We start from the raw sequence: 16,305 nt of genomic DNA on the forward strand, positions 1-16,305 counted from the left end.
GCGTATCAAGGAAGCCCCTGTCAAGAAAGGCCATGTCATAAATGAAGATGACACACATTTTTGCGTATCATAATTTTAAATGTTCTAAAAAAAATATATTTATATATTTATTAAATTTTAAATTAAATTTGCATTTAATGTCTCATAATAGAAATAAAATATCATATACAAAAAATACAATCCATTGCATAAAATTTAATGTCATACAATTCTATTTCTTACGATATCTAAATTTGCATCTAATCTACTCTGTACATCAAATTCCAACTAAGTAAAGTTGCATCTTGCCTTTCATAATTCTTTAAGACTAATGTTCCAAACTCATTTGATACATGATCGCAGTCCAAATAAGATGATGGGATTAAAATTTAAAATAAGGTTTTCTATTGTAGATTATTTGTAACCTAAGCATCAGATAAGTAAATTCCCGGATGATGTGGAGTGGCATCTTGTTCCATGACTCTCATTTCTTGATCAACACTTTCAAATACCCAATCTGGTAGACGAATCATGTCCACCAACACCTAGAAAGATATACATTTGGTATTTAAGGGTTGACCAAGTCAAAAAAAAACATAGGAGAAATATCTTACAATAAGATTTTTAACATAATATCCTAATAGTTTAACGACCCAATTTATTTAGACAAGAACATACCAAGAAATGAATTTAGCACAATCATTTATATAGATATTAACAAGACAATATAAAAAGAACAACAGAGGTTACCCCATATTGGCATATTCTAAAAACTAAAAGTTTGAGTTTTAGGGTTTCAAGTCAACTTACCCGCATCCCAGATGCATAATCTTCAGCTGCCCTAAGAAGCTCGACTAGTTGAACAGCAGCATCAAGAGCATCTAGAGCCCATGAAGGTGGTGCTTCTAATAATCCAAGAAGAAGTCTTTGAGTAGCACTTGGACTAGCAATAGCATAGTACCTATGGAAGAGCCTTGCATAAGTCTCTAAAGCAGGAAGCCCTGCAACAAGATGCTCATCCATGGCAGTTGTTGGAGGAGGAAGTAATAGAGCAGGAACAGCAGCTGCAGTTAGAGTAGCGGTTTCATAACGAGCAACTTCCTCATCACATAAACTTAAAATTACACCTGCGTCATCAGCAACAGCCCACGTGAAGAAGCCATTACTAAACACAAAATTTTACTACTGTGTTAATTGTTATTATCCTTCTTTCAAAAGTTTTATTAAAAAAAAACATTTCCACTTACCAAGAGAAGGTGGCTTCAGTTCCCCTGCAGCGTATTTTCCCATAACACCCCCACACCTACATATGTTAATTAAGTAAGAAAAGGTAATAGTCATGAAAACACACAAAAAGAACTTTTTTTTTTAATAAATTAAACAAGCACTTACCAACGAAACTAGTCGCTTCTGATACCTATAGGTGCAGCAAGCAATAAATCAGTGATCCAAGGAGACAGAGGCCTTAGTGGTTTCCTTTCATGGTGTCCAGATGGTGAAGAAGAAGAAGAAGAAGAAGAGGATTGAACATTTGTAGGGTTATTGTTGATGCCTGGCTACCACTGCTACTTCTATCTGTTTCACCATGTGGGTGTTCAACTTTGAAAATTGGTCGACTGTAATGTGTTAATATTCGTAAAATATCTCCACATGCTAATGCCCATTGTTTGTTCATAAACCACAAGAGAAGAAACATAGAGGTGTGAGTATGACTTCAGGTGGCCAAGCCCTGTTCACAATAAATAAAATAACGATCAAACCAAACCATTTGTACATGTTACCTGATTTAGATTCAAGGGTTTGATTGGGTTTAGGCCCTTGAAACCCATCCAAAGCATCTAAAGTCAACTGTCACCCACAACCACCACCACTTGAGGTGGAGGTGGGTCCCACCCCCACCTCGACCCCTGCTGCAGCAACATTCCCAGCAACATTCCCGCACCAGATGAGTAGTCCCGTTTGTAAGACCAGGACCCACATGCCTGTTTACTATCGTTGACTTCATCAGCATCTCGGTTAATGACAACACCTTCAATGTTATCTGTATGGGGAATAATCCCCTGTGGCCTATCCACTGTACTCCCACCTTCATATACATTTCTTTTGTTCGGGCCCCAGGATTCATACGAAGCTGCCCGACCTCACTGCCCGCAGCCTGCCCGAGATTTGGGTCTTGGTATAAGTCTGATACAGGTCTTTTTTGAGATAATCCACTTCCCATTGTAAGATTTAAATCCATTCCTGTAGTTGCAGCTTCATCAATGTCTTCTGTTTGTTGTTCAGCTTCAACCCATCCATTGATATCAGATTGAAGAAGAAACCGATCGATTTCTGGGCCTCTTGAAACCTTCATTTGGTCAAGTGCTGAAGTAGCCACAAGGGGTAGAAATGGAAATTGAAGGAGTCCATCACAGCGGCCTTTGTAACCTCATCGTCTTCATCCTGGATATATATTATATATATTATTTAATGTTTTAAAAAACAATATTTTAATTTTATCTGTTTTTTTTTAAAGTGAACCTGTTTGATTTCAGGAGGAGCAGGGATTTCAGGGGCTAATAAGTCTTCACGCTCTTCAGGATCATTACCAACTGCTTCATCATCATCTGTGAAAATCTCCTCATGCTCCCAGTCATCACCTGAAATCTCACATATAATAACAAATAAACAAACAACCTATTTTCATTTCTCATGGAAAATTCAAATTCAAGTAGTAAATGGAATGTGTCATTCCATTCCATTATCCAAATAACAAAACAATCACCTTTCTCAATATCATCATCATCAAAATCAAGATCACCACCTCTAGGGCCTTCCTCATCATCATCACCTCCTCTTTTATTAAGTCTAAGTCTATTTTTCCTTGCAAACTCTTCATCCTCATCTTCTTCTCCTCTATCTGACACATTCCCTTCATCATCATCTGCATTATTCTTTTTACGCCCTCTGCCACCACCTCCACCACCACCACCTTCCTTGTCATCAGGCCTTTCAACTTCACCAAAAGCAGATGCACCGTTGTTTGCAGCTTTCATCATCCATCTTTCATACCCATCTGCAGTTTTCCTTCTGTTTTTTATCTTTTCTTCTGCTTCCTCAAGTGTAAGTTGCTTGTATTGTGCAACTTTGTTGAAGTTGTACCTAAACACCAAATGTAATAATAACAAGTGTTTGTTGTATATCACTAATGGCATGTTTTTTTTCATCAAGTGCTGTATACACATCATCTGTTTCATTTTTAATCGAATGAAATCTGTAAATGTGAATATATGACCATTTTACCCTTCTGTTTAGGCTTAAAATCAGGGTAGTGGAATAGTATAGTTCCTAGTATCTTTTTTTTAATCTATATGTGCTTTTTGTATAGTATTTACATTCTTACTTTTATCCTCCATTAAGGGCTCATGTTTCATATGGGATTTGGGTATTGTTGTTTTTGTTTACCCTTCTGTTTAGAGTCAATGCAGAATAGCAAATGATTGTTTATTTGATAGCTGTTAGAAACTCAAAGATTTGAGACTTTAAAACACTACACAGATAAAACCATGATTCTGTTAACAATCACTGGTTTATAGTTGTATAAATATACTCTTACTTACCATAGAGGAAAGATCATATTTAAACATGTCGACTCTCTTTTCTGTTAACCAGTAATCAAGAAATGGGCCCACAAGTAGAAGGGATCCAGCATGGATAGGTGTTGTATGTCCCAACAGATTGAAAGACCTTAATTGTACATCATATCAGTTGCTAGAGAAACCTATGCAAAATGAGACAAAAATCACAATTAATTATTGATAACTTTGAATTAAATCTCATAACATATATAATTATTGAAAAATTTGAGTTTGTTACCTTTTCAAACACTTTCTGAACATAGCTAAGAGCAACAGTTCAGTGCTGGCTATTTGTCCAGAGGCAACCTGCAACAGATTAAGGAATTAGTTTTCATTATATATTTATTTATATCAAAAAGACAAACATATGTAAGTGAGAGTAAAATTACCATGTTGTCTATGTTGTATCTTGCAGCATAGCCAAGACTAGATTTGCGATGTTGACCAGCCCAGAACACTTCCCCACCTAAAGACAGGTGAGGGATCACACACTACAAGTAAAATATTACCCATGAGAAAATGCTGATATATATATACAGACCTTAATTCAGCCTTCAATGCCTTCAATTCCTGGAAGATTGATTGATATGTTTGAGCTTATCACCACCTACCTTTCTGTAAATCACGAACTTGAGGACCCTTTGGAACCCCACCATAAATGCAAGTATTCTTAATCTTTAAAGATGCGCCACATCATCAATCAAACGAAATATATATATATATATATATATATATATATATATATATATATATATATATATATATATATATAAACTTCAATGGAAATAAAGATAAAAAATATGATATGGAATTGTACCAAGATCTAAGGCGGGAAAGATGGACAAGATGGTTATAGGAGAGCTTCTTAGCCTTGGCCATCTGACTTTAGTTTCACATAAGAAACTTCTGTCCAATATTGGAGGCCTATAAAGCTCAACACTGTACAGACTGCTGATATTGATAAATACCCCACACCCATAGGATACAATGTAAATTTCATCAGGGCAACAAAAGTTCCAGGATTTCATGAGATAAAAATATACATGATCTCCCTTGCCCACTCAACTGCTCACTATGCAGGATTATCGAGAAGCCCACAAACTATAACTTAGTTTGTACACCTCCCCAAGGTCTGATCTCAATATAAGTGACCTGCATCAGAATATTAAAGAATAGGAAACTCATACATCAAGAAGGAACCATATCATACTTTTAAGTTTTAGCAGACAATATGATTTTCTAACCGATTATCTTCTGATGCTCTTATCACATTACTAGAAGCTATACCAACTCTAATCAAATCCAATGTGGAGAGATTCAGTGATGACACTTGTGATTAATAATATAAATCGATCAATTCATTTTCTTCTTTGTAAATTGATAGATAGATATTCAAGGAAACACCTACCCCTTTTCGATCAGAACATAGAGCACGAGTTGTACAAGCCCCAACCGATTGGCTTTTGTGTCCCGTCAGCCACCAGCACAACGAAAATTCTTCTTTTTTTTCCAATTCAAAGCTTGGTCAACTGAAAACTGGTCTGGTCCAACACAGATGGTGGAAAACAGCACGAAAATTCCTCTGCAATGATGATAGGCTAGGGTTTTAGAAAGAAAGAAGAGAGGAAATGTTTAGAGAGAGAGAGAGAGAGAGAGAGAGAGAGAGATTGAAAATAAGGTATGGATGATTGTGATCTTCAGAGATGACGTACACTTCTCTAAACCATATCAGGGCGAACCCATACCATCTAGAACTGAAAAACAGAGGAAACGATCATCTTTTTCTTCAAGCCCATAATAAGGTTACTGTATTTTGAAAATACGTTAAGAACAGTACCACAGCTCTGATGCATCTTCTCCTCGGCCTTAAACTCTCTTCTCTCTCTCTCTCTTTCTGCTCGTTTTTTCTTTTTTTTCCTATTTTCTGTTCAGTCTTGTCGCGCACACACACAGCCCATCTGGGAAGTAAGACGACATGAACGATGGTGGAGGTGATAGCCGGCGGTGGCTGGTTTAGGGCTTTTAGAGAATATGAGATATTTTTGTTCAGAGAGAAAGTGGAATCGATGAGATTGTAAGCTTCGGTTACTGTATACCAAAAAAGCCGATGTAAGCTTGAATGAAAGTAGAATCGATAAGAATGTAGAGAGCCCCAAATTGAAACCTTGTCCAGTAGAATCGATTTGAGAGTGAGTGTTGGATTTATTGCTTCCCTTTCCTGGTTCGCTTACCCTTTAGTTACCCTAGTCGATCAATTCAAGCTTTCACGAAAAACCCTAGGTAGCAACTGATAGAGACAAGAAGGATGGGGCGAAGGTAGGATTGGATCCGATTTCAAAGAGTAACAGTAGATTTCACTGAAAACCCTTTCCCGGTTCGCTTGACCTTTGGTTACCTCAGTCAATCGATTCAACCTTTCCATAAAAACCCTAGGTAGCGACCGAGAGAGACAAGAGGGAAAGGAAGGAGCGACGATAATCTGGGCAAGGGGGAAAGAAGAAAAAGATGCGGGGTTTTTAATTTTTTAGGATTTCATTTTCCGCCTGATGGAACGCGCGTTCCATTAAAATTTATAAAACGACGTCTTTAGACGACACACATTATAGGTGCCCTCCGTGTTTTTTTTTTTTTTTGTTTAGACACTAATTTAAGGGCACGCAATAATGCGTGACATAAATCCTTTAATTTTTTGAAGAGACGACACTTTTTTAATGTCACTCTCTTTTGCGTAACATAAATCAGTGAGTGTCGTTGTTTGCGCGTCGTAAAAGGGTCTTTTTCTTGTAGTGATATATATATATATATATTGGATACATCGTGATGTTTGTAAAATTGGACCTTCCAAAGGTCTACAGTACACAAAGTTAATGAAAGTAAAACATTTAGCCGAAGTCCTACTCTATAACAAAATTTGGAAGTAGTTCAAGTACTACTTGCGACGCGTACTGCGTCGAGTACTAGAATCTGCTTCTTGGTGTTTGGTTCCCATCAACCGCCTTTCCAAGTTAGTTTGATTCTCCCTCAACTCTCTCATTTCAGCGAGGGCTTCACTTATTTGGCCTTGTAGCGCCTCGGTGTGGGTTTGGGTTTCATCATGTAACTCGTCCAGACGATGTATATTTGCAGTGTTGATTTGTGTCGTTGCATTGACTTCCAGAATCCGGTTTATCGAAATTCTCGCCTGATCGGTTTGGCGAGCTATCTTATCCACGATGACAGGGAGTGCTCTGTCGGTTGAACCTCTGTTACTAACGTTGTAAAAGTCTCGACACATTCCATATGGAGGGCGCACTCCTTGTTGTTGGCTCCAGTAATGTATGAGATTTCCCCACATTGGCGTCGGTCCTTGAAAACCTCTCCTGATTGCAGGAGGTGGGATGTCTGGTGGGGGATTGTACACTTCAGGTTCTCTATCGGTAGTGGTGAGCAAAAACCGCACCGCAACTAAAATTAACCGCAAAAACCGCATAAACCGCAACCGATAACCGCAACCGCAATAAAAACCGATGGTGAGGTTTTCTGTTTTTAAAAAACCACAAATTTGCGGTGCGGTGCGGTTATCAGTTTTCAAAAACCGCAAAAAAACCGCACCACACCGCATATATTACATACAATTTTTTTTATTAATTATCACTATATTAAATATTAAAAATAAGACAAGTTTCATGGATGAAAGATAGATAAAATACTAGAAAACAAAAGTGTTGGTTTTTTGTTATGTTTAACTTTGAAAAATGGTGAAATTAAACAATTTTAAGATATTTATTGTTAATTACTATGATTTGATGCTTTTAAGATATTAGTTGTTTGTGATTTAAGTTGATTGTCTTATGCCTTATGGTTTTTTTATCATTAAAAGTAATATGTTTGAACTCTTAAAACCGTTTGAGCTCTAAACTGTGGTTAAAAACCACACAAAATGACCGCACCAAATAAATATGGTTAATAACCGCAACACAAATAAAAATAAAACCGCACCGCAAAAATAACCGCCTAACTGCACCGAAAAAATAACCGCACTTTTGACAATGGATTAACCGCATTTGCGGTTAGTGGTGAGGTTTTGGCTAATAACCCCACCGAACCACACCGCGCTCACCCCCATGTATCGGTACCCTCTGACACTTCATCTTCTTCTTCCTCTATGGGTTCCTCTTCTTCTTCCTCATCCTCCACAATTTGTAACACCCATAAAATGCAAGCCAATTTAAACTTTTAAAAACATTTCAAATCCATTAACTATTACAAACTTGTTTTCAAAATGTATCATATCAGAGTATCCCATAAACAAAGTCATAAAAAGTGAGGAGCTGTACGATCATGCCTTCGCCTTGCCACGATCCCCTGATGTACCTGAAACAATAAACTGAAACTGTAAGCCCGAAAGCTTAGTGAGTTCCCCCAAAATACCGATACACATACAATCCACATAACCATGTCAACAATATCATATCAAACTGAACAGCATGTAATGGGTCCACAGCTTTATAGACTGGATTACCCCCTGGGTCCACAGTGTGAGTCTGGATTGCTTCCGGCCCACAGCTCACATCTGGCTTGCCATCGAGCCCACAGTACGAGTCTCCCTTAGCCCGTAACTGGAATGCTCCCGGGTTTGTTAAATTACCGCACGAAGCAGTCTCACCTCAACCCATCCCACATAACATATCACATATAATAACATAACTACTGAGCATGCGGATAAACATATAACAACACAGGTAGTCCTACAGATCTACCTGACTAGCATAACCACTAGCATGCAAAAACCCACTTCATACTCAATCATACTAACACACTAGAACAACATATCCAATGGGCCGGCCTTGGTGCCTTAGACCCCTTAGTATAGTGAGGATAACTCACCTTGCAAATGTCGACTCGGTAGATAAAATCCAACTATCGGATCACTGCCACAAACTCCCCCACCTATTATCATAATATAACCATACCCGTAAGTTCCCAACTTTTCAAGGTACCCCATAAGTTAACTAGTCAACCCCTGGTCAAAGTCAAAGTTAACAGTCAAGGTCAACAACCCATGTTGACTCTAACTCGTCGAGTACCCTCAGCTACTCGCCGAGTTCCTTGAGATACTTGTCCACTCGCCGAGTCACCGGAGTGACTCGTCGAGTTCCTAAGGTTCGCGATCGAAGCTCTAAGGCCACTCGTCGAGTTTTCCTTCTTGCAACTCGACAAGTTCACACACATCCATCAATTGGGGAAACCTTAACCAACTCGTCGGGTTTTTCATACAACTTGTCGAGTCTATGGCAATCTTCATCGGACTCACCGAGTTATTCATCCAACTCGTCGGGTCCAAGCCTATCTTCATATGACTCGCCGAGTCAACCAAGCGACTCACCGAGTCTCTTCAGTCCTTTAGCCATACAGACACTTTTAAGCCATGCAGAAGCTCCAAATTACAGATCCAAGCTTCTAAGGCATGTTTATCACGTAAAGTTGCAAACTTTACACGCATGCATGCCTCAAAAGGCTCTTAATGACAAATCCAAGCTTACAATGGAGTTTTACACTCAAGGAAGGCTTCATACATGACCAAGCTCGAAACTTTATGAACCTAGAACCCAAGAAGGGTCTAGATCTGAAGTTGCAACTTCAGATCTGGCTCATACCCCACAATATCATCATAACCAAGCCAAAATAACCCTAAATCTCACCCAAAAGAGGTCTAGAAAGAAATGAGGTAAAGGTGACGACTTGATACCTTCAAATGATGCTAACTGAGGTAGATTTCTGATTCCCACACTCTCCTTGCTTCTAGCCTCTTGCCCTCCAAGCTCTTCTTTTCAAAGATCCACTTTCCAAAGCTTAAGACACACAAGAATGAAGCACCACACGGATTAGGGTTTTCTGGACTCTCAATGGACTGTAAAGAGGCCAAAGGAGGCTTATGCTTCTTTAAATAGGGTGCAAAACCCCGGGATTTAGGGTTTCATCTGCCAGCTCCTACTCGTCGAGTTCCTTCTTGGACTCGGCGAGTAGGCCACTAAATATGCGATCCAACCCGTTGCTACTCGACGAGTAAGGCAACCAACTCGTCGAGTAGACCTTGGAATCAAAGGAATTCTTATTTAAATCAGTACCTGAGAATCGGGGCGTTACAATTCTCCCCCACTTGAACTAGACTTCGTCCTCGAAGTCTGTCGCGACGAACAATTCTGGGTAGTGCTCCCGCATCTCTGTCTCTGACTCCCACCTCCTCTCGGACCCCTTGCGATGCTCCCACTGTACCTTCACCCCGGGTATCTCCTTGTTCCTCGGAACTTTCGTCTTCCTTTCCAGTATGACCACAGGGCTCTCCACATAATTCAGGCGTTCATCGACCTGAATATCATCCAGTGATACCAATGCCTCCTGATCCATAATGCACTTTCGCAACTGCGAAACGTGGAAAGTGATGTGGATCCGACTAAGCTCCTCCGGTAGCTTTAGCCTGTAAGCCACCTTGCCAACCCTGGCAATGATCCTGAATGGTCCAATGTACCGGGGACCCAATTTCCCCCGCTTCTTGAAGCGAATCACACCCTTCCAGGGCGAGACCTTCAGGAGCACCATATCATCCACATGAAACTCCAACTCAGATCGGCGTCTATCGACATAACTCTTCTACCGACTCTGAGCGGTCTGCAGTCGCTGTCTTATCTGATGAATCTTCTCAGTACTCTGCAAGACTACTTCCGTCCGTCCCATCACCCTGTGTCCCGCCTCACCCCAACAAACCGGGGTGCGACATCTCCGTCCATACAACAGCTCGAAAGGCGGGGCGCCAATGCTGGAATGATAGCTGTTGTTGTAAGCGAACTCTGCAAGCGGTAGGTGGGAATCCCAGCTCCCACCGAAATCAATGACACACGCCCTCAACATATCCTCGAGGGTCTGAATGGTCCGCTCGCTCTGCCAGTCAGTCTGAGGATGGAATGTTGTGCTAAAGTGCAACCGCGTGCCCAGCTCCTCATGGAACTTCTGCCAGAAACGGCAGGTAAACCTGACATCCTGATCGGAGACAATGGAAAAGGGAACCCCATGGCGAGACACGATCTCTTGAACATACGTGCCGGCCAACTTCTTGGCCGATGAACTCTCCCGAATTGCCAAGAAATAGGTACTCTTGGTCAATCGATCTACGATGACCCATATAGCATCAAATCCCTTCGCCGTCCTCGGCAACTTTGTAATGAAATCCATTGTGGTCTGTTCCCATTTCCACATGGGAATCTCTAGAGGTTGCAGCTTACCATGCGGCCTCTGATGTTCGGCCTTGACCATCCTGCAGGTCAAGCACCTCTCGACATACCAAGCGATTTCCCGCTTCATACATGGCCACCAGCAACTCAAACTTAGGTCTTTATACATCTTGGTGGCCCCCGGGTGTATGGAAAAATGAGACTTATGAGCCTCCTCCATCACTGTCTGCCTGACTCCACCAGTCATCGGAACCCAAACTCGACCACATCGGGTCAATAACCCCCAGCTATCCCGAACAAACCGATCGCTTTCGCCCTTGATCCTTTCCATCTTCCAGTTCTCTGGTCGTATGCCCTCAACCTGGGCATCTCTGATCAAACTCACCAGCGGGGAATCCACTGCTATCCTCATACACCTTGCTGGGGTGGAAGACCCAGCTGACTTGCGGCTCAACGCGTCCGCAACCACATTCGCTTTACCAGGATGGTAAAGGATCTCACAAGCCGTAGTCCTTGACTACATCTAACCACCTGTGCTGTCTCATATTCCGGTTCGGCTGATCCATGATGTGTCTCAAACTCTTGTGATCCGTGTATATGGTACAACGGACCCCATATAGGTAATGCCTCCAAATCTTAAGAGCGAATACCACCGATCCCAGCTCCAGATCATGTGTAGGGTATCTCGTCTCATGCGGCTTCAGCTGCCGCAATGCGTATGCTATCACTCGTCCTCTCTGCATGAGGACCGCCCCTAAACCCGTGATGGATGCATCACAGAATACCACAAAATCCTCTACTACCTCGGGTAGTGTCAAAACTGGAGCCTCACACAAACACTGTCGGAGGGTCTCAAACGCCCTCTACTGCTCGGGGCCCCACCGGAAATCCACCCCCTTCCTCGTTAGACGAGTGAGGGGTACTGCAATCTTGGAGAGGTCTTGAATAAATCTCCGGGAATACCCTGCTAACCCCCGAAAACTCCTGATATCCGAAGGAGACCTCGGCACCTCCCACTGCATAACTGCCTCGATTTTGGCCGGATCGACCAAAATCCCCTCCTGGTTAACGAGATGTCCGAGGAACTGGACCTCTCGTAACCAAAACTCACACTTTGAGAACTTGGCATACAGCCTTTCTCGTCTCAGAACCTCCAACAGCTCCCTGAGGTGCTCCTCGTGCTGCTATCGGGTCTTGGAATACACCAAGAAATCATCTATGAACACAATGACCGAACGATCAAGCATCGGTCTGCAGACCCGATTCATCGGGTCCATAAATACTATCGGCGCGTTGGTGAGCCCAAACGGCATCACCACGAACTCGTAGTGACCATAACGAGTCTGAAACACGGTCTTCTCCGCGTCCTCCTCTCTAACCCGGACCTGATGATATCCCGATCTCAAGTCAATCTTGGAGAACCAAGATGCACCCTGTAACTGGTCGAATAGATCGTCTATCCTCGGGAGTGGATACCGGTTCTTCACCGTCAACTTGTTCAACTCCCTATAGTCAATGCACATCCGGTACGATCCATCATTCTTCCTAACGAAGAGAATTGGTGCTCCCACGGAGAACTGCTAGGTCTAATGAACTACTTGCCCAACAGTTCTTGCAACTATGAAGACAGCTCCTGCATCTCGGGTGGCGCCAAATGGTACGGCACCTTGGCAATAGGAGTCGCACCTGGCACCAGGTCGATCCGGAACTCGACCTGCCTCTCTGGAGGTATCCCTGGCAACTCCTCCGGAAACACGTCAGCAAAATCCCTAACCACTGAAACCTCTTAAACTGAAGTCTGGTCTCCAACCCGCATATCCACCACGTACGCTAAGTAACCCGCACATCCGTGCTGAATATACCGTCGAGCTCTGGCGGTTGAACAGAACCCTGACCCCGCTCTGGTGCCCTTACCATATACAATCAGTTCTCCCCCACTTGGGGTTCGAACTACCACTCGCTGGCCCTCGTAATCTATCATGGCAACGAAGCGACTAAGCCAATCCATACCCACAATCATGCATACTTCCCCCATGGGAATCGGAATCAAATCTATCGGAAAAACCACTCCGAATATCTCCAACTGACACCCTCGGTAAACCGAAGAAGCAGAAACTCCGTGTTCGTTGGCGATAGAAACTCGCAACGGACACTCTAGCTCGTCAACTGGTACACCAAACCCCCTACTAAATGTATGAGAAACGAAAGACCGACTCGCCCCCGAGTCAAATAAAACCAAAGCAGGCAAGGAGTTTACTAAAAACGTACCTAAGCACAGGTACCACATATAAGCATAATACAGATATAATAAACGAGGTAAATGAGAGAAACATACCAGCAACCACATCCGGTGCTGCTCTGGCCTCCTCTGCCATCAGCTGGAAAGCACGCCCCTGAGCCTTCGGAGGCTCGGCCTTAACAGGCCTCCCATCAGCGATCCTCAAAGTAGCTGGCGCAGGACCCTACGCCGGCTTGGCGGCTAGCAATGGGCAGTTGGCCTTCACATGGCCAACCTGATCATAGTGGTAACATAACCTCATACCCGAAACCGGGGCACCCTGGCGATAATCCTTCACATAATTCCCCTCCTTGCCACACTTGTGGCATCCGCTACCCACTCGACATACTCCAGAATGACTCCTACCGCACTTCCCACATGTGCGGCTCTGCTGACCCCCAGTCCTAGAATCAGCGGTCTTAGACCGCTTCGGTGCCGGCTGAGACTGTGCCGGGGCCGGACGCTGCTCCTTCAACTGCAGCTCGATCTCCAACTCACGCCGCCTAGCGGCCTCCTGCAACTCCAACAGAGTATCACATCGCTGGGTAGACACAAACTGACGGATGTCGGTCTTGAGCATGCTCAGATAATGAGTCATCTGAGCCTGCTCGGAAGCAAACTCAGGGCAGAACATTTCCCTCTCTGTGAACATACGGGTGATCTCCATCACCGACTCTCCATCCTGCCTCAAACTTAAAAACTCCTGAGCTAACTGCTCCCGCTCCACCCGTGGAACATAGCGGCCGCGGAACATCTCCCTGAACTGCTCCCAAGTAACAGCAGCTCTCTGATCATCAGTGTACAATCCGGTCGTCAGTCTCCACCAATCCTTGGCCCCTAGCCTCAGCCGGTTCAGGGCACATCTGACCTTCTGGTCAGTAGGACATGAACACGTGAAGAAACAACCCTCCACGTCAGACAACCACCTCATGGCTCTAATTGCATCCTAAGTACCATCAAATGTCGGGGGCTTCGTGTTATCGAAGTCCCGGTACTGGAAACCCCGTCCAGCTCCACCTCCTCCTGCCGCTGTTACAGCTGATGCAGCTGCGGCGTCAGCCGTCTCTGCAAGGGCTGCATAACGGTCGTCAAAGTACTCAACCATAGCAGTCTTAATAGACCCAAACATCTCCGGTAGCTGCGCCCGGAACAAAGTGGCAACCTCATCATGCAGGACCTCTCGAATCTTGGCGTCTAGCTCATCCGTCCCAATCTGTACCACAGGCTCAGGTGCTATCGGCACCTCCTGGCCTCCGTCCCCTGATCCTGAGCCCGACCCAGATGCAGTCACAAAAGGTCTCGTCATCACCATACTGAAAACACACCAACAGATATCAGATAATCACATAACAATAGGGGACCAATTCCCGACTAAGCCCTAGGGGTTGTGACTTCCTTGCTACGCGTATGGGTCATGTGCTTTCAGTAGTACGGGCCCATACTACCTTCCACACCTACCCATATTTGTCTCAAGTATCACCACAACACCCTAACAATATACATAACATAGCTAGCGCCCAACTCTCATTCCTAGAGGAATGCTAAACTATCTCACGACTGGCCTCACGGCTTCTCACGACCCTCCTATCCATGAAACTTCCATCAACCCTGCAGTACTAGTGTATTCTAGCCATACAAAACACTGGACCCTATAGACTTTTGAATATCCGATCCTACCATAAGGTCGAATTAAACATTCTCAGGCTATAAGATCTTGATTATATACGGCCGTGATGCATACACAAGTAACTACAGTAATGATATCAATCTCATATAAGGAAAACCCTAGGCTAGCAGGCATCACATAATCAGGCAATTCTATCATGCAATTCCTGAAGATCCCTAGCCTATTACTAGCATGCTGTTCTAACATATCACATAATCAAATAACTGTATGGTATTTTGGGGTCTACTTACTGGCTCCGGCTGATCGTACACCCTGCATCCTCCTTTACTTATTTTGAAAAAAACCATTTTAGAAAATCATTTTGAAAAACTTTCCTTGATTTGAGAATGGATTCACATAAGTGCTCCTCCAATTCACTCAAACCAAGGCTCTGATACCAACTTGTAACACCCATAAAATGCAAGCCAATTCAAACTTTTAAAAATTTCAAATCCATTAACTATTACAAACTTGTTTTCAAAATGTATCATATCAGAGTATCCCAGAATCAAAGTCATAAAAAGTGAGGAGTTGTACGATCATGCCTTCGCCTTGCCATGATCCCCTGATGTACCTGAAACAATAAACTGAAACTGTAAGCCCGAAAGCTTAGTGAGTTCCCCCAAAATACCGATACACATACAATCTACATAACCATGTCAGCAATATCATATCAAACTGAACAGCATGTAATGGGTCCACAGCTTTATAGACTGGATTACCCCCTAGGTCCACAGTGTGAGTTTGGATTGCTTCCGGCCCACAGCTCACATCTGGCTTGCCATCGAGCCCACAGTACGAGTCTCCCTTAGCCCGTAACTGGAATGCTCCCGGGTTTGTTAGATTACCGCACGAAGCAGTCTCACTTCAACCCATCCCACATAACATATCACATATAATAACATAACTACTGAGCATGCGGATAAACATATAACAACACAGGTAGTCCTACAGATCTACCTGACTAGCATAACCACTAGCATGCAAAACCCACTTCATACTCAATCATACTAACACACTAGAACAACATATCCAATGGGCCGGCCTTGGTGCCTTAGACCCCTTAGTATAGTGAGGATAACTCACCTTGCAAATGTCGACTCGGTAGATAAAATCCAACTATCGGATCACTGCCACAAACTCCCCCACCTATTATCATAATATAACCATACCCGTAAGTTCCCAACTTTTCAAGGCACACCATAAGTCAACTAGTCAACCCCTGGTCAAAGTCAAAGTCAACAGTCAAGGTCAACAGTCCATGTTGCCTCTAACTCGTCGAGTACCCTCAGCTACTCGCCGAGTTCCTTGAGATACTTGTCCACTCGCCGAGTCACCGGAGTGACTCGTCGAGTTCCTAATGTTCGCGATCGAAGCTCTAAGGCCACTCGTCAAGTTTTCCTTCTTGCAACTCGACAAGTTCACACGCATCCATCAATTGGGGAAACCTTAACCGACTCGCCGGGTTGTTCATACAACTCGTCGAGTCTACGACAATCTTCATCGGACTCGCCGAGTTGTTCATCCAACTCGTCGGGTCCAGGCCTATCTTCATAT

General features: G+C 43.3%; 1 protein-coding gene across 4 annotated transcripts; it reads right to left on the bottom strand.

Annotated features, from left to right (window-relative positions):
• Positions 1–241: 241 nt before the first annotated feature.
• LOC145163767 (transcription initiation factor IIF subunit alpha-like) lies at positions 242–4,953 on the bottom strand. Of its 4 annotated transcripts, XM_079082555.1 has the most exons (13): positions 4,841–4,953; positions 4,414–4,748; positions 4,138–4,235; positions 3,986–4,062; positions 3,835–3,902; positions 3,579–3,739; positions 2,744–3,120; positions 2,500–2,618; positions 1,761–2,421; positions 1,372–1,708; positions 1,227–1,282; positions 790–1,144; positions 242–524 (listed from the first exon to the last, which is right to left on the bottom strand). In XM_079082555.1, exons 6-9 carry the CDS (start codon positions 3,593–3,595, stop codon positions 2,329–2,331), a joined length of 606 nt encoding a protein of 201 aa, XP_078938681.1. In that variant the 5' UTR covers positions 3,596–3,739; positions 3,835–3,902; positions 3,986–4,062; positions 4,138–4,235; positions 4,414–4,748; positions 4,841–4,953; the 3' UTR covers positions 242–524; positions 790–1,144; positions 1,227–1,282; positions 1,372–1,708; positions 1,761–2,328. The 4 variants fall into 4 exon arrangements, with proteins under 4 accessions (XP_078938681.1, XP_078938672.1, XP_078938684.1 ...); XM_079082546.1 differs by having other exon boundaries at positions 4,414–4,935; XM_079082551.1 differs by having other exon boundaries at positions 243–524; positions 1,372–1,632; positions 4,414–4,935.
• Positions 4,954–16,305: the final 11,352 nt, after the last annotated feature.

This window comes from Lactuca virosa, chromosome 1 (assembly GCF_052849685.1).
Source record: "Lactuca virosa cultivar CGN04683 chromosome 1, Lactuca_virosa_CGN04683_v6, whole genome shotgun sequence".
NCBI classification, from domain to species: Eukaryota; Viridiplantae; Streptophyta; class Magnoliopsida; order Asterales; family Asteraceae; genus Lactuca; species Lactuca virosa.

What these genes read in the sequence shown, in the direction of transcription:
- LOC145163767 (XM_079082555.1), bottom strand. An exon ending in TGATGATGATATTGAGAAAG is followed by an intron (nt 2,619 to 2,743) that starts GTGATTGTTTTG and finishes GTGAGATTTCAG; the next exon opens with GTGATGACTGGGAGCATGAG. An exon ending in CTCCTCCTGAAATCAAACAG is followed by an intron (nt 2,422 to 2,499) that starts GTTCACTTTAAA and finishes ATATATATCCAG; the next exon opens with GATGAAGACGATGAGGTTAC.